Here is a 23,361-nt window from a genome sequence, read left to right on the forward strand (position 1 = left end):
TCAGTCTTACACGATGCACAGAACTCACCACAACACATACCCTCCCGAATGTCCATCACCCAGCCACCCCATCCCTCCCAACGCCCTCTACTCCAGATTAAAAGTCTCTTATGTGTTTGTCTCCCTCTCTGGTTTCTTCTTGTTTCATTTTTTCCTCCCTTCCCCTATGATCCTCTTCCTTGTTTCTCAAATTCCACATATCAGTGAGATCATATGATAATTGTCTTTCTCTGATTAACTTATTTCACTTAGCATAATACCCTCTAATATTATGTCTAGTACCCATGTCATTGCAAATGGTAAGATTTCATTTTGATGGCTGCATAATATTCCTCTGTGTGTGTGTGTGTGTGTGTGTGTGTGTGTGTGTGTGTACATCACATCTTCTTTATCCATTCTTCTGTCGATGGACATCTCGGCTCTTTCCATAGTTTGGCTATTGTGGACATTGCTGCTATAAACATTGGGGTGCAGGGGTCCCTTCAGATCACTACTTTTGTATCCTTGGGTTAAATACCCAGTAGTGCAATTGCTGGGTTATAGGGTAGCTCTATTTTCAACTTTTTAAGGAACCTCCATGCTGTTTTCCAGAGTGGCTGCACCAGCTTGCATTCCCACCAACAGTGTAGGAGGGTTCCGTTTTCTCCGTATTCTCGCCAACATCTGTTGTTTCCTGACTTGTTAATTTTAGCCATTCTGACTGGTGTGAGGTGGTATCTCGTTGTGGTTTTGATTTGTACTTCCCTGATGCCGAGTGATGGTGAGCACTTTTTCATGTGTCTGTTGGCCATTTTTATGTCTTCTTTGCAGAAATGTCTGTTCCTGTCTTTTGCCCATTTCTTGATTGGATTATTTGTTCCTTGGGTGTTGAGTTTGATAAGTTCTTTATAGATTTTGGATACTAGCCCTTTATCTGATATGTCATTTGCAAATATCTTCTCCCATTCTGTCAGTTTTCTTTTGGTTTTGTTGACTGTTTCCTTTGCTGTGCAAAAGCTTTTTATCTTTATGAAGTCCCAATAGTTCATTTTTGCCCTTGCTTTCCCTTGCCTTTGGCGATGTATCCAGGAAGGAGTTGCTGCGACCGAGGTCAAAGAGGTTGCTGCCTGTATTCTCCTCAAGGATTTTGATGGATTCCTGTCTCACATTCAGGTCTTTCATCCATTTTGAGTCTGTTTTTGTGTATGGTGTAAGGAAACGGTCCAGTTTCATTCTTCTGCATGTGGCTGTCCAATTTTTCCAACACCATTTGTTGAAGAGACTGCCTTTTTTCCATTGGATATTCTTTCCTGCTTTGTCGAAGATTAGTTGACCATAGAGTTGAGAGTCCATTTCTGAGTTCTCTGTTCTGTTCCATTGATCTATGTGTCTGTTTTTGTGCCAGTACCATACTCTCTTGATGATTACAGCTTTGTAATAGAGCTTGAAGTCTGGAATTATGATGCCACCAGTTTTGGTTTTCTTTTTCAACATTCCTCTGGCTATTCGGGGTCTTTTCTGGTTCCATACAAATTTTAGGATTATTTGTTCCATTTCTGTGAAAATAAAGTTGATAGTATTTTGATAGGGATTGCATTGAATGTGTAGATTGCTCTAAGTAGCATAGACATTTTTGCAATATTTGTTCTTCCAATCCATGAGCATGGAACATTTTTCCATTTCTTTGTGTCTTCTCAATTTCTTTCATGAGTTTCAATTTCTTTCATAGTTTTCTGAGTACAGATCCTTTGTCTCTTGGTTAGATTTATTCCTAGGTATCTTATGGTTTTGGGTGCAATTGTAAATGGGATCGACTCCTTAATTTCTCTTTCTTCGAGACAGGATTTTTAAATACACTTTTAGCTAAGCACAGTTTATGAGGAAGATCATTAATAAGAAATAGAGCTTCTCCTACCACAGGGTGCACTCATATAAACCACTAGATTTGTAGTGGTATCACGAGCTGGAACTTGAAAGGAAGGACCAAAGTCTTATATTTTAGAGCCTTCCACACTGGCAGGAAAGAATGTAGGACTAGATTAAATATAGAGAAGGTATTTCCTCTAAATGTTCTCTCTGCAACTCAGCTATTCCTTTTCTTCCCTCACAGATGGAGTCCCCTGTCTCTACACCAGCAGTGCTGCCACTGCACCTTTTGGTACCAGTGGTCAGTAATGACATCTCATCCCCCTGTGAGCAGATCATGGTTCGTACCCGATCAGTTGGGGTCAACACATGTGATGTGGCTCTAGCTACAGAGCCTGAGTGCCTGGGCCCCTGTGAACCTGGGACAAGCGTCAACCTCGAGGGCATTGTGTGGCAGGAAACAGAAGACGGTAAGTGCTATGCGTGACTGTCCCATCCCTTCTTAACCTGCTTCTGCCAACATGGGCTTATCGTTGTAAATAACACCAAGTATTTATTAGGAGTCTCAAGTGACCATAGTCTGCTTGTGATACCTATCCAGAGGATCGCAGCAAACTTCTTAGTAAAATCGTCCAGCTTCTCAAAATTGCCACTTTTTAAAATTAATTATCTCCCCTTCATATCATTCAACAATGTTGGCCCTGGTATTTAAGCAGTTGTTTGGTAAGTGCTAGCCAGGTAATTCAAACTGTGTCTATACTCTCCATATTCCTCTTTATCATTTTATATGGGAGAATTTGAATGTAAATGAACTTTTGGGTCAGACTTGAAGAGAAAAAAGTAATGAAAGGACAGCTGTGGGAGTCAAGGAAATGGAAAACAGTCACTCTTAAATTGACTTAGTGTTGGCTCATTGAATATGCAACTCTTGCATTTTTAACACCTGGAGGTGCAGCCAGCTCCTTCCCACTGGTTGCCTCATTGCCCAACCACCCACGCCACTTCATGCATCTGTCACTTAGTACAGATTTTATAGGCCTAGGCAACAGGGGAAATGTTTACATGGTCTTGTTCTCAGGCATCCACTAAGCAGTTGGCTCACTGTAGGGTGCTTCTGCCCGAGGCTACCATCCAGGCTTCTTGTACGTTGCATTTGCCCCTGAGAACAGAATCTCTTCTATTTTGGAAGTTCATAAACCTGAAAAAATAGGGGTGTAAAGGGACTTAACCAGGTATTTCTGATCCCTTGGTACCATCTGTGGCAATTCGATTGCAGCGTATACATTCTTTTTATGAAGAATCCAAGTTCTTGTTAAAGTATGTGTGGTTTAGAGAGGCTGGGCCTCAGGGTCCCATCAGGTCTCTGCATCAGTAACCAGACTTTCAAAGCATCCCCACTCTGGAGTTTAGAGGCCCAGAGGAACACAGCTCATTATCTCTAATTATCATAAGCTATTTTGTCAGTTTGCCCATGGAAATTCAGGCGTTTCATTGTGGTCATTCAAATCATAGTCTGTTCTTCTGAATGTTTTGTTGTGATTCAGTATTTATTTAAAGTCTACCATGCAGTAGGCATTGAGGTGATACATGTTAAGAATTCTGTGTTTTTAGCTTTCTCATTGTTAAACAGCAATATAGTAAAGCTTCAGCTTTCAGAATAACATTGCTGATGAGGCTTTATTGTGTGCCTGAGACCATAATGCAAAAAAATAAATAAATAAATAATTTTTAAAAAATCCTATTGTGTTAGAAATCAATGCAGAGACAATGGAGAAAGAAGTTGACCCTAGAGGTTGATTCTGGGTGTGTAATGTATTCAGTATACAATCTGGAAATCACAAGTGACTATCTCTAATTTTATTTTATTTTAATTTTATTTTATTTTATTTTATTTTATTTTATTTTATTATTTTTAAAGATTTTATTTATTTATTTGACAGAGAGAGACAGCCAGCGAGAGAGGGAACACAAGCAGGGGGAGTGGGAGAGGAAGAAGCAGGCTCCTAGCAGAGAAGCCTGATGTGGGGCTCAATCCCAGAACGCCGGGATCACGCCCTGAGCTGAAGGCAGACGCTTAACCGCTGTGCCACCCAGGCGCCCCTATCTCTAATTTTAAAAATGTCATCTGCCTATGGCCAAACATCTAAACAGCCACAGAGTCTGTTGGAATGACAAACATGTCCAGACCACAGTTCTGTGACACCAAGCAACCTTTGGGGCCTATTACCTCAATATATTGAAGATAGAAGACATCAGTTTCCTGCCTATTTTTCTATCCATCTTTATGATGGTGACTTTTCTCCAAGGGCAGGATGCTTTTCATATATGTGAACCTGATGAAAACTTTGCAGGAAAGTGAGGCTAACCCTCTCACTCTCCTGAGAACAATGGATACTTTTTTAATCTAAGCATCCCTGTTCTCCCTTCCTGTCAAGGGGATGTTAGCACACACAAAAAAATTTTTTAATTATTTCCTCTGAAAAGCTCTCTGGTTGTACCTGGCAGCTTATTACCAAGTTCCCCTGTTGCACATTTAGAATGTACCCTGCATTTTTTTTTTTAAGATTTTATTTATTTATTTGACAGAGAGACAGCCAGCGAGAGTGAGAACACAAGCAGGGGGAGTGGGAGAGGAAGAAGCAGGCTCCCGGCAGAGGAGCCTGATGTGGGGCTCGATCCCAGAATGCCAGGATCACGCCCTGAGCCGAAGGCAGACGCTTAACTGCTGTGCCACCCAGGCGCCCCGGAATGTACCCTGCATTTTATTTCACAATAGTTATCACAGTTCATAATGTTATATAATTCTATTTTTCTAATACCATCTATCTCTTGCACTGTCTTAGAATTCTTTGAGCTCAGAGACTCTCTTTTGCTCAACATTGAATATATCTAATGGTTAACATTTGGCATCTATAGTAGGCCCTCAAAAATGTTTGAATGAATGAATGCTTATATCTAGTCCTTGTCATTTCTAGATCTATGTTAACATATACCTAATGGATATTGTAGTATTGTTTGAACTTAGAAACCATATCAAATACTTTACAAAATTCTAGACCTTCTCGTTTGAAACTCATAATAAATATTGTCACCAGGTAGTGAGATCACTCTATTTATATCTGTAAGATTTTTAGGTCTCCTCCTTTTAATACCATATTTTTTCCCACTTACTATATTGTGTTTCAGGGCTTAATACCTCTCCTCTTTCTTTTTCATTCATCACAAGGGAAAGAGAACTGTTCTGCAATTATACACTGTACTCTGCTTTCTCGCCCTCCCAGAGGGCCTTCACCTGAACCGTCAGTTGGCAAAGGTCTGAATTGGGATCAGAGTTGGTTTACATTCCTTTTCATCTTCAGGTGACAGAGATTTCCTGCAAAGATCATTCTCTGCAGATCTCTAAGATCTAGCATACTGAGTCAGTCCTCAAGTTAATAATAAGAACTATATACAGATACTTTAGAAAAAAAAAATCCTTCAGCCTTCTAGGCTTTTTGTCTGCCACCCGACTCTTTGTACTTCTGTCTGTCTCTTTGCCCGGCAAACTACTATCTTCAAATGGAAAAATCCTTAGAGCTTAGAGAGAAGCTGTGAATGCTTGGCCTCTGAGGGAAATGGAAGATCATGAGGTCCTTGTAGAACTGAGCCACCTTGCTGAGAACAGGTGTAGGGGTCAGGGCCTCAATTCTTCCTGGTTTCTTTGCCTGCCTATCCTGCAGTGTGCTTCTTTCTTCCCTATCTCAGTGCAGACCTTGCCTTGGAGACATTTTTAAATTCCTGCAGATTCCATCTCTTTTTAGGCTGCTCATAATTCAGCCAGCACTGCAAAGATCCTCCTTGACTAGGCTCCACCTTAGGACTTTTAAGACCCAAGTGTAACTTGAAATGTTTTCTTTGGTTTTTTTTTGAGACTTAGCACTTATGCAGAGGTCTGATTCCACCTGATTTCATTTTGTCCCACCTCAGTTCAAATAAAAATAACAGGGGCACCTGGGTGGGTCAGTTGGTTAAGTGTCCAACTCTTGGTCTCATCTCAGCTCAGGTCTTGGTCTCAGGGTCGTGAGTTCACACCCCACATTGGCCTCTATGCTGGGCATGGAACCTACTTTAAAACAAACAAACAAACAAACAAAAAAATCGAAATAACAGATCCCAAATCCATTCCTAGTTCTCGGGGCTTACTTTAACCCAGGATCTTGGAAACAATATATAAGAATCCTTAAGGCAGACCATATTCTTTTGCTGAGGCAAAATTGCTTCCTGGCCTCTATGGTGTTTTTAAGAAAGGCAAGGCTGTCTTTAAGAATTCCGGGAGATGCTATAGGTTTTCCTTTTTTAAGTAGTCACACTAAGTGTAGCACTACTTTATCAAGTGCGCTTTCTGGAGGAATCTGTGGTATAGTGGAAAGAGCACTGGAGTGAAAAACAGGACAGCCGTATACTAGTTGACTATTGCACCTTGAAAATGAAGAGGTTCATATAGCAAAACTAAAAAATATTAATATCAATGATGAAATTTCATTATACACTTGTTATATAGAGTTGTTTTCTCAGAAAAATGAAACTACTCACCTTGCCAGTCTCCCATTCAGAAGATCTCCACCCACACTTTTCAACTTCTGATCCTACTCTGACAAGTGGAAGAATTCACAAAACCCAGTTGCTTTTGATGCAAGTATATGCTGACTGACGTAAGCTGAGCTCGCCGTACTGCTTAGCAATCCCTTCATCACCCTTATTACGTTCACATTTCCCACTACTTAACCTCATTTTCAAGATTCATTAGCCCAATTCATTCTCTCTTCATGCTCTTAAGCAAATAGGATCAAAGACACCTGCCTATAAACCCTCCCAGCTTCCCTCCTCTTTCTTAAAATGTATTTTTATGTCGTATTATTTCCCTTTTCTCTCCTTATTCTGAAGATTCTTTAAGACTTTATACCATGAATTTTATCTGCTCTTCGTCATCTTCATTCTTTCCCCTTCTGTTTAAACTCCCTCTGCAACAGTTACTTAGAGTGAGTATTTTCCTCATCCTGGCTACCCTTTTGAACTATTGACTTCTTTTCTTTTCTTCACTACTTGCTATTGCTGTTTACAATCTTTTTTTACCTACTCAGTGTCATGTACCGTCTTGCCGTCAGATTTCTTCTGCCACCATTTGACTGAAATGATCGCATACCAATGATCATCTGTTTTCCAAAGGTCTTTTCTCAGTCTGCCCTAGACTTTTAGAAGCCCTACTATTTCTCTACTCTTGAAACTCACCTCTCTTGTCATTATCATATCTCTCAAAAATCTCATTTCTCTTTTTGACTGGTTATTCTCTGTTTTGTGTCAATCACTCTTCCTCCTTGTTTTTATTTAGTCAGAAGTTCCAGAAGGGTTTTAGGATGCTGAAATATTTGTCAGTTCTGTTCTTTTGGCCTTTAGGGAGGGACTGTGGCAACTGGTGTCCCACTCCTTTCCCCCAGACAAATAGCCTTATCCACAATATATTTTTTTCACATACTGTTATGCCATAGTGGTGAAAGTTGAGAAAACATTGAGTTAAATGGGAATTGGCTGCTACGAACAGAAGATGAAGTATTAATAATTTAATATAAAAACATTCTGAAGGTAGGCAGTCCAAGGCTGGTATGATGACTTCTAATGTAATCAGTGTTCCAGGCTCCTTAAAGTTACCTCTTCATTGCAAAATTGCTAATGTAGCTCTAGACATCACATTTACTTTCCAGTCTTGAAAATGAAGGAGAAGCATAAAGTAGCTTGAGCTTGCCACCTAATCTGTTTACCTTTAACAAGCTTTCCCAGAAGCCAGATATAAGACTTCTGCCTACATCTCATTGGCTACCCCTTCTGCAAGGGAGACAAGGAAACGTCATGTTTTAACTGGATACATTATTTACCCACACAAAATACAGTCATATTAAGGAGGAAGGGGAAGCAGCCTGCTCTGCTGCTCTTCTTTGCATAACCTTCATACGTCATAACTCCCAGAAGTCATTGCTTCAGCAGCCTTCTTTTAGTAAGTGCTGTCTCTTATATTCATGGCTTTTCATCTGTCTCCCTTGTATGAACAGTCCCCAGATCTTTATCTCTAGACTTGACCTTTTGCCTAATCCCATTTTATACATCACCAGAAGCTGATTTCTTAAATTCAGAATGTATAAAAAAGAATAATCTTTATTCTGAAATTTTGCTTCTCTTTCTCTCTTCACTATTTCTTTTTATTACACCTACTTTCATTACCTGTATTACCATCCTACCTTTTTTCTAGGCTTAAACCTCCCTAGAGTTATTTCTGACTCTTACTTCTTCATCTTTTTTTTTTTTTAAGTAGGCTCCACACCCAGTGTGGAAGCCAACATTGGCCTTGAAGTCAGGATTCTGAGATCAAGACCTGAGCTGAGATCAAGAGTCGGACATTTAACCCACTGAGCCACCTATTCTTCATCTTTTTGTATCGTTTTTTAGTGGTTACTCTGGGGATTATAATATATGTATTCAACTTTCCATAGTCTACTTAAAATTTGAATTTTTTTGCCACCTCAAGTAGAATGTAGAAATCTTACCACTATTTAAGATCCTTTACCCTCCCTTCTTTATGTTGTTATTGTCTTATGCTCATTGCCAAGAACTGGTAAAATCAAAACAAGAATATTATGAGATGTGAAGATTATATGAAATCCAAATTTTATTGTCCATACATAAAGTTTAATTGGAACCTAGGCACACTCATTTCATGTATTTTCAGCCACTTTGTGCTAGAGTGGCAGAGTATCTATAAAAGAGATCATATGGCCTGCAAAGTCAAAAATATTTACAATCTGGTCTTTTATTTAAAAAGTTTGTAAACTCCTGGTCTTATGTATTACATCTAATACATTGAAAACCCCATCAGACAATCTTTAAAAATTTTTTCCTTTCAGTCATGTGATATATATTTTAAAGACTCAAGAAAATAATTTATTATATTTACCCATATACTTAACATTTCTGTTGTTCTTTCTTCATTCCTGATGTTCCAATCGCCTATTATTTTCCTTCTGTCTGAAGAATCTCTTTGTAATTCTTTTGAAGCAGGTTCACTGGCTATTAATTCTCTGAGAATGTCTTTATTTCACCTTAATTCTAAAAGATGTTTTCTGGATACAGACATCTAGGTTTACATTTCTCTTCTTCTTATACTTTAAAAATGCTCTGTTTCCACTTACAACCTCCATCGTTTCTGAGAAATACATAGTCACTTAAGTCGTTGTTCCCCTATAAGTAATGTGTCACTTTCCTCTATTTGCTTTCAAAGTGTTTCTGTCATTTTCTGCAGTTTATGATGTATGATGTGTCTGATGTGGATTTCTTTGTGTTTATCCTGTTTGGGGCCTTATTTACTTAGCTTCTTGAATCTGTAATTTTGTCTTTTGTCAAATTTTGGGAGTCTTCTGCCATTACTTGTAACATTTTTCTGCTCCACCATCTCTCTCCTGCCCTTTTAGGACTACAGTAACATAAATATAAGCCAGTCCTTATTAGTTTCCACCTAGGATTCCTATGTGTCTTTTCTCCTTTATTAGACTGTAAGATAGCTGAAGCCAGGAATTGCATTTTACATATCATTTTATTTCCCCCAAGAACTAGTTCAGTCTTTATGCAAAAAGTAAAATAACCAGTAAATATTTGATTAATGAAATTGCCTGTGCCTTGTGCCTATGCATTTCAGGTATGTACGTAAAAATGTAATTTTTTGGTAACCTCTCTTGGGTTCATTTGGTATATATTGGCTAAAAATAATGAGGGATTTTGTAATCCTTCCCTCCCTCATTCTTTCTTCCTTCCTGCCTTCCTCCCTTCCCTCCTTTCTCTTTCTCCCTTCCCTTCTTTCTTATGTCTTCTACCACCAATCTTTTGAAATTATAAAAGTCAGAGATAGAACCTTAGGTATTTTCAAAGGAAATGGTTTGACGTTATATTCTGAGGAACTTGAAAGGATGGAGGAACCTCAGAAGCAGTCATAAGAGGAGTATGGGGTGCTGAGTGGGCAGGCCCTGGGCTCTACCTCTGCTACCCAACCAGATGCAACCCAGAATAGTTCTACTTTGGGGTGGTTTATATGTTAAGCTCCTTTGTAAAGCTATTTTTGAAGGGGATTCTTCTGCTAAAAAAAGCTTCGATATCATTTATCTGGGTTCACCTTCCCACTCCAATTGCTCTTATTAACATCTGTGAAATTGGTCTTTTACCAGAATATCAGAAAGACCAAAAAAAAAAAAAAGAAAGACAGAAGTTACAGGGCTATAAGACCATGTTTTTGAAGCTAACGTGAGTACAACTCCCTTGTTTGTCATGAAAAGCTATATGATAAGTTTGGTCCATCTTCCGAAGCTGAATTCCAGCTTAAAGATTTGGTGGGGAGGAGGGAGTTTCAATTTTTGTGTCCATTAAAGGTTTGTCATATATATGCACAAGCAGACATAGAAAGGCTGTGCATCCCTATCTCCACATTTTTTCAACAACTAAGAGTGTCAGGAACTGTTTGAAAATAACTGTTTCAAGAACTAATAGTGTCTTAAAGGCATAGCAGAACAGATATCTGAACTAGTGTCAAGAGAGTTGGATCCCAGAGCAGATTATACCATTAGCTAGTTTGTGTCATCTGGGGTAAGTCTCTTAACTCATCCTGGCTTTAGATTTCTAATTTATGGGGGCTTGGACTAGATCTGCACTGTTTAGTAAAACTTTTTTGGTGGAAATATGCTGTCCAAAATGGTAGTCTAGTCACCTGTGATATGAGTACCCTAAAATGTGGCACATGATACCGAGGATTATTACGTTTAAATGGTCACATGTCACTAGTGGTTTACTGTATTGGACAGCATAGGGGCTAGACGAGCTTTACATTATATATACTCTAAAAGTGTAAAAATATACTGTGAGATAGAAAGAAGAGTAAATGTGTGGAAGGATGAAGAGGGTGGGTAAGTAGCTGACATTTGCACAGACCCAAGGTGACTTCTATGACTCTGGCCCCCGTTACCTGGGAGAACATTTGGCCCTGCTTCAAACTCTGTGGTTGAGCCTTTTGCTTTGGTCTATGGGTTGCAGCTTTCTCATTATCAGAGTAATAGGCAGTGGTTTTGCTTAGCAGGAAGTTCGTTTGCCTGTGGTAGCTCCACTGAGAACCTGCCTCAGCAGTTCTTCATCCTCATCTGATTGCAGATCCCAGCTGCGAGTCTTTATCCTTCTCCCTAAAAAGGAGGGGCTGTCCGTTAATCTTCTTTCATGTAAATGATAACCTTGGTAGTTACCCTTGGTATATTCTGTGTGATTCTGATGTAGGAAAGTATGTGTGTGAACCGTGAAGTATCTAATTTTAGATATTTATACTGGAAAGTTACACTGGTTCTCAGCTTCTGGTTTTTCTATTTCCTTGGCTATAGTTAACAACCCTTCACTTTCAGTCTTGCCTCACGCAGGACTTACCTGGAGAAGGAGATGGTGCACAGTGACCAAGCTTTCTCCACTGCTTAGCCAGTTGCTTACTAGCCTGACCCCCGGAGAAACAGCTCTGCCAATACCACAGTCATAAAGAGTCTAGCAGCCATTGTCTGGCACCACAGATCTTCATAGCAACAGACCACCACATGGCAACAGCAGCCACACAAAGGAAACATTAGGGAAATCAATACTTACTTTCTCCCACCCCTCCCCCACCCAAAACATCAGCCAACGCATTTTTCCCACCTAGCAGTTTACTCCCAGGGAATGCTTTAGGGCAGTTATGCGTCTATATACCATTGTGGATTATGTTATCTGCCCACTGTCATATACTTAAATCCTGAAGCCCTAAGAAAAAAATTTCAGTTACAGACTTTTTTGAGTTTCATTTCACAAACTGCAAAATAAACTAATCTTCAAGGGAGAGAGATGTCCTTTGTGCACTGACACCCACCACCTCCTTCACCCCAGCAAAGCACAGTGGGTGGTACAGTTGGCCAGACTGTGGACTTGGCAGGTAAGCAAGGTTGCTTCAGATGAGATTCTTCTGTATTTCAGTTGTTACTCTAAGATGGGTTCAGAGACAGACCTATTTTGTTATTAATGTCATCCTTTAACAAATCATTTAGTTCCTGATACTTATGTATGAAACCCAATAAGTGATACCTAGGCAATAAATACAGTCTGGTAGAAACTGGGACTGATCGATCACTAGCCCGTTAATTTAGCTTTGGCATATGATTCCAAGAGGTAAAAGAGATGAGGTCGTTTAACTGGTCTGGGCCATAGTGTCCTCATTTGTAAAATGAGGAGGTTGGACTACATATCTCTGTGGTCCTTCCAGCTGTGATATTTACAGTTCTGTGATCATTTGTGTGGGACAGACAAGAGAACTGTCTTTGTTAATCATTGGTTGTGGTGAGATCTGCTGGAAGATGTTGTTGAACCCTCTGGTCTTGGTGCTTACACTGCTAAAAACAGGTCCTGGCCCTGCCCTGGTTGATAAAGCTGCTGTAACAATGATGGGCAGAAGCTATTAACAAACTTGGCAACCAGCCTTTTCTCCCACAGCAGTAGTTTTCAGACCAGTTCAGGCAGAGCTTTGCTCCCAGGTCGCTGCTGCTGCCTCTTAATGATACCAGTAAGAACTCCCTCTTTCTCTCCTCTCACTCCGTCCCTCAACTGCTTTATGAAACGAGAGGCCGTTCTGCACCTCTTCTGATACTTCATTATCCTATCTCCCTCAGGCTTTACCGAACAAAGAAATCATAGGGCATCAACTTTATAATTTAGGCAGCTGGAGATCATTTCCCCAGGATAGGGGTGGGTAGGTAGCTCATTCCCCCTGGCATGAGGCAGCATTGCTAAATGGCCTGTGTTTTGTCTGCCAGGCTTAGGCTTTGTTAGGCCCATTCAGCCTTCTCTGTATTTGAGTTAAATTATAGTGGCAAACCAAGCCCCTGTACTTTTAGAAGGGTAGGGGTTAGGAAAAAAATGGAAAGTGTATCATTTATAGGCCCTGCTACTTGCTAATTGCTCAAGGAATTTTTGTTTAATCCACTGTCACTGTGCTTACTCCTGCCAGATCCTTTATTTCCCCTAGTTGCTGCCTTCATGGCCTTCTCTATAGCAACAAGCTCTGTGACAAAAAGGCTATGGTGAAAAATTGAGTAGTTCCCCCTCCCACAAGCTGTACTCTATTTTCTGTTTAGTATGTCTTTTAAAAGCCTAAAAGACTGCTATCAAATACTTTTCTACCCCCATTGAACTCAAAATCAAATGAAACTTTTTAACCCTGAACTATGTCGGTGAACAACCTGCCTTCTCCTTCATTCTGATTATGCCCATCTTTTGAAAATTTTCTTGTATCATTCAGTACATTGAAATACTGTGCATATTCCCATTTACCAAGCTCCCCTCTGCTTTTCAGCTTTTAGCCTGCTCCTTAGAATTATTCTATTAAAAACTCTCCCAGAATCAAGTATCAGTATGGAGTAAGAATGGATGAAGAAAGTGGAAACCCTCCCCCGCCACCCCCAAGCTCAGTTGCATTAGATAGTAGACTGGTCCACTACCCTGGAGTTTGGGCAGACCGCCCAAAGTATAGAACTAACCTGCATCTCAGCTGATCCTGGTACTGATCCACAGGAGTCACAAACCCAGGTGTTTTTGTTTTTATGTTAATAGGTCTTACTGAACAATAATAGAACTATGAGTATGGGCACAAATCATAAGCATGCAGGTCATCAAATTTTCAAAGTGAGCTCACTTCGTGGTATTAGTACCTAGGTGAAGAAATGCATTATTACCACAACCCCAGAAGCCCCTTCATTCTTCCCTTCCAATAGTTAACCCCTTCAAAAAAAATCAGTTCTGATTGCCAACATCACAGTGTTCTCCATTTTGAACATTATATAAAGTCATTACAGTGTGTACTTTTTTATGTCTAGCTGTTCAATATTATGCCAGTGAAATTTATCCATGTTATTACATGTAGTGGTACTTTGTTTATTCTCATTATTTTATAGTATTTCATTATGTAAATGTAACACTTTCAGTTGTTGATGAGCATTTGGATTGTTTGCAGTTTGGGGCTATAGTGCAAACTGCTGCTGAAAAAATTGTTGCATGTGTCTTTTGAGGAATATATGTACACAGTCCTATTCTGTATATACTTAGGAGTGGAATTCCTGAGTCCTTAGGTGCACCTGTGGTCAGCTCCAGTAGATATTGCCAGTTTTCAAGTGTCTGAAGCAACTTATACTCGTTCTTCCGATTAGAATCCTGGTTGCTTTGCATCCTTATCAACACCTGACTGACTTGTCTTTTTCATTTTAGCCGTCGTGTTTGGTGTATGTGTGATACTAATTTGCATTTCCATGAAGATCATGAAATTGAGCAAGATATCTTTTCATGTGCTTATTGGCCATTTGGAAATGTTTTATGAAGTGCATGTTGAATCCTTTTAACTTTGGATTGGGTTGTATGTGTTTTTTACAGATTTGCAGGAATTTTTTTGTATATTCTGATTAGGAGTCCTTCATCAGATATGTATGTATTGTTAATGTCTTCTCCTATTTTGTATCTTGCCTTTTCTCTTAATGGTAACTTCGTGAATGGAAGTTCTTCATTTTTATAAAGTCTAGTTTATCTTTTTTTCCTTTATAGTAAGTGCTTTGTGCCCTGTTTATGGAAATTTTGCCTTTACCAAGGTAATGAAGATATTCTCCTATGTATTTTTTCTGAGAACTTTATTTTTTTTAATTTTCATATGTAGATCTACAGTCTATTCTAAGATTGATTTTTGTTTAGGGTATGAGTTGGGAGTCAAGATTCTACTTTTTTCATATGGTTACCTAACTGACCCAGCACCTTACTGAAAAGGCCATCCTTCTCACCCCCACCCTTCTGCACTGCAGTGTCATTTGTCACGTCAGGTGACATAGGTATGCATTTATTTCTGGACCCTGTCTTCTGTTCCACTCTTCCATTTGTCTAGTCTTGTGTTAGTACTACACTGTCTTTTTTTTTTTTTTTAATATTTTACTTATTCATTTGTCAGAGAGAGAGCACCAGGGAGAAGCAGGCTCCCCTCTGAGCAAGGAGCCCGACTCAGGACTTGATCCCAGGACCCTGGGATCATGACCTGAGCTAAAGGTAGACGCTTTACCAACTGAGCCACCCAGGCATCCCAGTACTACGCTGTCTTAATAACTATAGCTTTAAGAGGCTTGGTATCTAGTGCTATAAGTTCTTCAGCTCTCTTGGACTTCTTCAAGATTGCCTTGGGTATTCTTGGCCTTTTGCATTTTCATATAAATATTAGGATCAGTTTGTGAGTTTTTATGAAAAACTGCTGAGATTTTGATTGGGATTACATTAGATCTACAGATAAATTTGGGGGAAACCCAAAGTTTTATTCTTTCATTTAAGCTTGTGTTACTCAGTTGAGGGTGGCGTAGTGGTGCATGAGATCAGAGCAAGTCAATGATATCACTTAGGGAGCTTGTTTAAAAGATAGGTTGACTATCCCTTACTCCTTATGTTCTGAATCAGCGGGCTCAGTATAGAGCTTAGGTATTTATTATGAAACAGCTTCCCAAGGAATTATGATTTGCTACCATCACGACTGTGTTCCACCCACCCTATTTGAGAGCCACTGACCTAGACTATAATCTTGGCTAGCAGCAGTAATTCACCAAGGCTAATCGAAGTAAAATCTGACTGATTTAATCAATACCAGGTCTGCTTTGGAGGCTGTATTTCCTAAGGCTACTATAACAAAGTGCCAAAAACTGGGTAGTTTAAAACAAATTTATTGTCTCACAGTTCTGGAGGCTAGAAGTCAGAAATCAAGGTGTTAGCAGGGCTGTGCTCTCTCTGATGTTTTAGGGAAGAATGTTTCCTTGCCTCTAGCTTCTGGTGTTTGCCAGCAATCCTTGGCATCCCTTGGCTTACAGATGTCATCACTCCAGTCACATGGCTATCTTCTCCCTGTGTGCCTTCACATCTCTTCTTCCCTCTGTGTGTCTGTCAGTGTGTCCAAATTTCCCTTTTATTAGGACACCAGTCATATTGGATTAGAGCCCACTTAAATGACCTCATTTTAACTTGATTGCCTTTGTAAAGACCCTGTTTCCAAATCAGATCACATTCTGAGCTATTAGGGGTTAGGACTTCAATTCAACCAACTGGGGGGTGGGGGACACAATTCAACCCAAAACAAAAGCCATTGAAAATTTCAAAATAATTACTGTCACAGGTTAGAGAGAGGAAGGAAATCCAGAACTGTTTATAATAATGAGACACTGCTTCCCAGAGTCACTGGGCTGAAGATTGTCCACCCTCTGATCTCAACCACTCCACTCTCTACATTACTATCTCCCCTCTTTTTGGCACTGAGAACTACAATGTGGTTTGGTTCTGCTCTGTTAACAAACCTTGAAAATGCCAAGTGGAGGTTACCAGAAAAAAAAAGAGGCTTCAGCAGTTAACCGTTTCTATCAGCCTCTAGCTGAAGAAGGCTGAAAGGAAAAGTGCGTTGTGTAGACTAGCCCCTAGCCATGTTCTTATCCGGGTTCTTCCTGTTAGGCCATAAAGCAGCAAAACCGTGGACAAGTGTGATTCCATCTCAGCCTCAGGCAAGTATTTCTTCAAAGCTGTCCCATTGAGATGATACCATTCTTATTTCCAGTAGCTTTCAGAGAGTGACTCCAGCGGGACAGCTGAGGGCGTGATGACCTCTGCTGAGCTGCCTCGCACTGTGGGTACAGTGTGTGGTTACCTCAGCAAGAAGAAAGGGAGGATGTGAGATTTCAGGGTGTGGTGAGTCAGGCTTTGTTGCACTTATGCGAAGTTTCCATGGTGTGGGAACTTACAGATGGGAGGAAGAATTGTATTAGATCTTTACTGTTCCTCCCCAGCCTCCCCCACGGTCTGTGGGTGGAGTGGCTTACATTTGATAGATGTCCCACTTTGGCCTTTTATCTCCACCCTATACCAGTTCTTCGCCTGCTTATAGTTTTAGCAGTAACAGATCACCTAACCAACTCCCCAAATTGGTACTTGCTTGACAATGGTTTCAGCTGGCACTCTATTATACTTTTGCCTAAAATTCTGTGGAGAGAAAATACCATGGTCATGTGAAAATGGTTCCAGGATGGTGGGTGTTACCTTGTGCTTTCTTGGTTCATTCAGCCCCAAAAAATCCCAGAAATAAGAACTTAGGATTTTTGTTTCCTGTCAATCCCAGAACTGAAGGCAGAAGAAATTGAAGACACGGTTGTTCCCAAATTTTGCTCACATTAGAATGTAGGGGCAGGGATTTAAAGACCTGATGCCCAGGTCTTGTCCAGTTAAGTTAAATCACAGTGTCTGCAGGTGGGAACCAGATGTCAATATTTTTAATCATCTGGGGGTGCATCCCATGTGCACTAAGTTGGGGAACCGCTGTTCCATAAACTTCAAACATTTCGGCTAAAGACTTTATTCCAAGTTGCTTTATGGGATAATCTCAGAGATTTATACTTAGAGTATTAATAAAGGGCTCCTGGGAAATATAGATTCTCTTTAGAAGTATCATCTCTAAGGGAATAATAACACACTTCTGCCTTTGGGTTCTGGTTTTGGAAGACTCATACATGATTTGATCCTTCCCTACAGTCAGATCCCCGACTTGCAAATGAATGGATTGCCAGGATAAGTGAGATTGGAAAAAAAAAAACAAAAAAACCTGGGGGTATTGCTGTTAAGCTGATTTGAGGCTCTGCCTGCTTGAGGTTTGGTAGGACCCAAGAATTTATGGCCTAGTGAAGCATTCTAATAATTTTCATGGCAGTAGACAAATTTCGGACTAGAGTTTCACCTAAAATATGGCACTCTTTATCAAAGTTCCTGATATTACTACTGGTAAACCCATAAAAAAAGGAATAATTTTCAGAATACAACCGATTTAGGGAAAAAATCTTAGGTAGTAGAAAAGAAGGGGAAAAAAAGAAAAAAGGGTCTTTTAGGGTCACCTGGGTGGCTCAGTCTTTTAAGTGTCTGCCTTTGGCTCAGGTCATGATCCTGCGGTCCTGGGATTGAGCTCTGTGTCTGGCTCCCTGCTCTACGTGGAGCCTGCTTTTCCCTCTCCCCCTGCTCGTGCTTTTCCTCTCCCTCTCTTTCTCTATCAAATAAATAAAATATTTTAAAAAAAGAAAAGGGTCTTTTAAAAATAACAGATGATAGAGCTGATGTTTACACACCCAGGAATAAATCCCTTTACCATGGCTTCTGACTTGAGATGTGAGTCTTAGGGGTCAGTTGTAAATTGCATGGAACATACGAAATGGTTTGGTACCAAAAGGCTCTTGCTAAGTCCACTTGTTTTTTAACTGTGCAAATGATCTGATATGTCATCTGTAAATGGTGGTCAAAGTTGATGAGTTTTGTTTTCTTTTTTTTAAAGATTTTTATTTATTTAAGAGAGCTAGAGACAGCCAGTGAGAGAGGGACCACAAGTAGGGGAAGTGGGAGAGTAAGAAGCAGGCTCCCAGCAGAGCAGGGAGCCCTATGTGGGGCTCGATCCCAGGACCCTGGGATCACGCCCTGGGCCGAAGGCAGACGCTTAGCGACTGAGCCACGCAGGTGCCCCCAAAGTTGATGAGTTCTTGATCCAGTGGGTGAATTTGTTTTTGTTATGAAAGTTATTAAGTTGAAAGTTTGAAGTAGAGAAGCTTTTATATGTATCTTTAGACTAAGAGATCCTCTACTAGGTCACATTCTAGTAAGAGGAGGAATGTGGATGCTTAAAAGTCTTCATTTTGAGCTTTTTTGTACTGTGTTTTGAATTCATGATGAGAGGCAGTAAGCTGTAATTTCCTTCTGCATTTTCTACCCCACTACTAGCAACTATTTTTTCACCTGATTTTTTTAAAGTACGTTTTTTACTGAGTTAAAAATGCCTGGTTTCTTGGATATGACACCAAAAGTATGGGCAATAAAATAAATAGTTAAATTTGATTCCATTGAAATTAAAAACTTTTATTCATCAAAAGATACTATCAAGAAAGTAAAAAAGACAACTAACAGAATGAGAGAAAATATTTGCAAATCATATATCTGATAAGGGATTAATGTCCAGAATATATATAAAGAACTCCTACAACCCAACAACAAAAATACCAAACAACCCAATTCAGAACAGCAGAGGAGGGGCGCCTGGGTGGCTCAGTCGGTTAAATGTCTGCCTACGGCTCAGGTCATGATCCTAGAGTCCTGGGATCAAGCCCCGAGTCTGCTTCCCTGCTTAGCAGGGAGCTTGCTTCTCTCTCTCCTTCTGCCCGTCCCCTTGCTCTTGCTCTCTCTCTCACTCACTCTCTCAAATAAATAAGAGTTTAAAAAAAAAAAAAGAGCAGAGGACTTGAATAGACATTTTGCCAAAGAAGATATACAAATGACCAATAAGTGCATGAAAAGATGCTCAGCATTATTAATCACAAGGAAAATGCAAATTAAAACCACAGTAAGATACTTTACACCTACTAGGATGGCTATTATCACAAAAAGGAAAAGAAAAGGACAATAACGTGTTGGAGAGGATGTGAAGAAATTGGAACCCTTGTGGATTATAGATAGGAGCATAAAATGCCATAGCCATTGCGGAAAACAGTGTGGTCATTCCTCAAAAAGTTCAGCATAGAATTAACATATGATCTAGCAATGCCATTCCTAGATAGATACCCCCAAATAATTGAAAACAGGTGTTCAAATAAAACTTGTGCACGAATGTAATATTTGTAGCACAATTATTTACAGTAGCCAAAAGATGGAAACAACCCAATGTTTATTAACAGATGAATAAACAAAATGTAGTATATACTTTCAATGGAATATCATTCAGCAATGAAAAGGAATGAAATTTTGACACATGCTGCAATGTGGATAAACCATGAAGACATTATGCTAAGTGAAATAAGCCAGACACAAAAGAACAAATACTGTATGATTCCACTTAGATGAGGTATCTAGAATAGGCAAATTTATAGAGACAAAAAGTAGAATAGAGTTACTAGGAGCTAGGAGGCAGAGAGAACAGGGAGTTATTGCTTAATGGTTACAGAGTTTCTGTTTGAGGTGATGAAGAACTTTTGAAAATAGATAGTAATTATACTTCTCAAAAAAATTGGTAACTTTTTATTGACAATCTGGGAAACAGAAAAAAATCATAAATCACAAAGAAGAGATAGCTACTGTTATGATTTTATTATATTATACATACATTTTTTTTGTTTTAGTTTTAACAAATTGGGACCTTTCTCTGTATATTTGTAATCTTCTTTGTTTATGGATGAACATATAATGAACATTCTCCTATAACATTAAATTGTCTCCTGTAACATTGTTAAAAACCCCACATTCTATATTAAGGATGTACCCCGGTTGATTTAATCAAGTTACATTCCCCCTTTTTTCGTGACTTAAAGACACTTCTGAAATTTTCCAGCTCTTTAAGAACTGAACTTTGTTTTTCATATCATCAATAAAATACTCACAAAGGGAAACACATTATGTGTCTCATAATAACCTTGCAGCTTTGCATTGTTGAGTTTCTGTCCCCTAGCTCTTTTTCCAGTTTCTTTCCTCTTGCTGCTTTTTACTTTGACATTTTCTTTTTGCTTCTTGCCTCTTCTGCTCTGTATGTCTTCCCCTTTGCCACCAGTATGCAGCTTTATTGCTGATTCTATTTCTTTTCTGGTAGAGAGAGGTCAAACATAAAATCAATAACCTGCTTCTCAGCCAAAAATAAACCTACAAGCCTTGATGTCTTCCACTCTAGTCCACAATTTTATTCTCAAGTGCAGTACACAGACCATTTAGTGTTTTACACCTGGAAGTGTGGGCTGCTGAGAACCAAGAAGGTGTATCCTCATCTTGTGAGACAACGTAGTTAAAAATACAGGCTTTAGAGGCAGACTAATTTAGATTCAGATCCTATCTTTGTATCTTATTTAGCTGTGTAACATAGGAACAGATTGCTCTAACCTTGTATTTCTTCATCTGTAAAGTGGGAATGATAATACTTTGGAGATTGTTGAGAGGATTACATATGAGATAATATATGGAAGATTTGGGGCACCTGGGTGGCTCAGTCTGTTAAGCATCTGCCTTTGGCTGAGGTCATGATCTCAGGGTCCTGGGATCGAGTCCTGCATTGCGCTCCCTGCTAAGTGGGGAGACTGCTTTCCCCTTTGCCTCTCCCCCCCACTGTGTGTATATGTGTGTGTGTGTGTGTGTGTGTGTGTGTGTGTGTGCGCGTGTGTGTGTGTGTCATAAATAAATAAATAAAAATCTTTAAAAAAAAAGTCTGTCTGGTTTTGGACATGCTGAGTTTGAAATATCTGTCAGCCAACCAGGTGGGTGTGTCAAGCAGGCAGTTGGGTATGAGTGAGTCTGGAATTGCTGGGAGAGGTCTAGGTTGGAGATGGAAAATGGAGAATTGTCAGAGAACAGATGGTGCTTAATGTCATCAGACTGGGCGGGATTACCTGGGGAGTGAGTGCCAACAAGACGAGGAGAGGTCTGAGGACACAAAGAACCCGCCATTTTTAACCCATGGAAAACTCTAGAAAAAAAATTTTTTTTTTTTTAAAGATTTTATTTATTTATTCGACAGACATAGAGACAGCCAGCGAGAGAGGGAACACAAGCAGGGGGAGTGGGAGAGGAAGAAGCAGGCTCCCAGCGGAGGAGCCTGATGTGGGGCTCGATCCCACAACGCCGGGATCACGCCCTGAGCCGAAGGCAGACGCTTAACCACTGTGCCACCCAGGCGCCCCTAGAAAAATTTTTCAATTAAAAAAGGGGGGCACCTCGGTGGCTCAGTTGGTCAAGTGTCTGCCTTCGACTTGGGTCTTGACCCCAGGCTTCTCCCTCTGCCTCCCCCCTTGCTTGTGACTTGCTCTCTCTCTGTCAAATAAATAAATAAAAATATTTAAAAAAATAGGGGCGCCTGGGTGGCTCAGTCGTTAAGCGTCTGCCTTCGGCCCAGGGCGTGATCCTGGCGTTTTCGGATGAGCCCCGCATCAGGCTCTTCCGCTGGAAGCCTGCTTCTTCCTTTCCTGCTCCCCCTGCTTGTGTTTCCTCTCTCGCTGGCTGTCTCTCTCTCTGTCAAATAAATAAATAAAATCTTTAAAAAATAAAAAATAAATTAAAAAATCTTTAAAAAATATATATGGAAGACTCTTCAACACAATAAATGGAACTTTTTAATTAAAAGCAATGCTTTTTTCTATTGAAGTATAGTTGACATGCAGTGTTATATTTCAGGTGTACAATATAATGATTTGACAATTCTGTACATTGTTATGCTCACCATGATAAGTGCAGTTACCATCTGTCATCATACATTATTATAATATTATTGACTGTATTCTCTATGCTGTACTTTTCATCCCAGTAAGTGGTAACTATTATCTTGAAAACCATCAAGGATAAATACATTCCCATCCCACCACCTCCCCCCCAACAAAAAATGTCAGAAAAAGCAACAAAAGATTTAACCTGTTATGTCTGGGACTGAGCATCTTTTTATATCATTAGGACTTGGAGACTTCCTCCACAACTTTAGTGGGATTATATTAGAGCCTAAGTCTCAACTGAGTGGGCAGACTCAGGGTATGGTAACAGTTAAGGTCTAGGATGTTCCTGATGGTTCATCTTACAAGTGGAAAAGGAAGATGGATGCTTATTGCAAATTCTGCAACAAATTTTGTCTGGCAGCAAGACATAAATAAAAGGCAAGAATTTGAATTGACTCCAGTTCAAATTGACTGTCAGACAAATTCAGACATTTGCTTTTAAATGTGAGCCCAGTGAAGTAAAATATGTATAGTGGGTTTAGTTTTTACAGTCAGTGTTAACCCTTAGATGAGTTTTGAAAAGGTAGAATTGTTGTAACTTTAAACAAAGCATCAGAAATACAGGATTCAGCTTAGTTTATTTGTGGTTTCTTTAAAAATTCTAGATGTTTACACTACATTTTAATAACATAAACTCATTATTGCTGAACTTCCCTGAACCCCCAGCACACACACACACACACACACACACACACACACAGCCATACCCATGCTGCTAGAAATTTGGTGAACCACACAGGGTTGAGAATCAGAAACCAACTGATTCTTTCAAAGATTCTTTGAGAATCTTCCTTCAAAGAAGGAAGAGTAAGTAGTTGAGGAATTCCTATTCTTCTGTCAGCTAGCTCATCAGCCAGAGATGAAATTTGGTTCCTATCTAGACCCTGTGTGATGGGTTAAGCCAGTATTGGGATTATTCATTCTGTTCATTAGTTACTGAATACCTGCTAAATATTTATGTAGGGAAAAGAGAAAAATATAGATATTATCTCTTCTAATACAGCAATATTATGGGGGCAGGGGGCAGTTGGAGAAGACCAGTGCCACTTTTTATTGTTTACATGCATACATGAAACGGCACAACATTCAAAAGATACAAAAAGGGTAGACAATAGAAAGT

The 23,361-nt window shown here is 39.7% G+C and overlaps 1 protein-coding gene across 12 annotated transcripts in view; it reads left to right on the forward strand.

The window, feature by feature from the left end:
• Positions 1 to 23,361, forward strand: part of ZNF609 (zinc finger protein 609) — a 259,999-nt gene that overhangs the window by 152,623 nt on the left and 84,015 nt on the right. For all 12 annotated transcript variants that reach the window (XR_007190679.2, XR_007190697.2, XR_007190678.2 and 9 more), the window contains one exon: positions 2,090 to 2,315. Coding sequence is in view for 9 of the 12 variants with exons in the window: in XM_026478297.4 (XP_026334082.1) it covers positions 2,090 to 2,315 (226 nt within the window). In the remaining 3 variants the exon portion in view is untranslated. The remainder of the gene's footprint in view (positions 1 to 2,089; positions 2,316 to 23,361) is intronic.

This window comes from Ursus arctos, unplaced genomic scaffold (genome assembly GCF_023065955.2).
Source record: "Ursus arctos isolate Adak ecotype North America unplaced genomic scaffold, UrsArc2.0 scaffold_28, whole genome shotgun sequence".
Classification (NCBI taxonomy): domain Eukaryota; kingdom Metazoa; phylum Chordata; class Mammalia; order Carnivora; family Ursidae; genus Ursus; species Ursus arctos.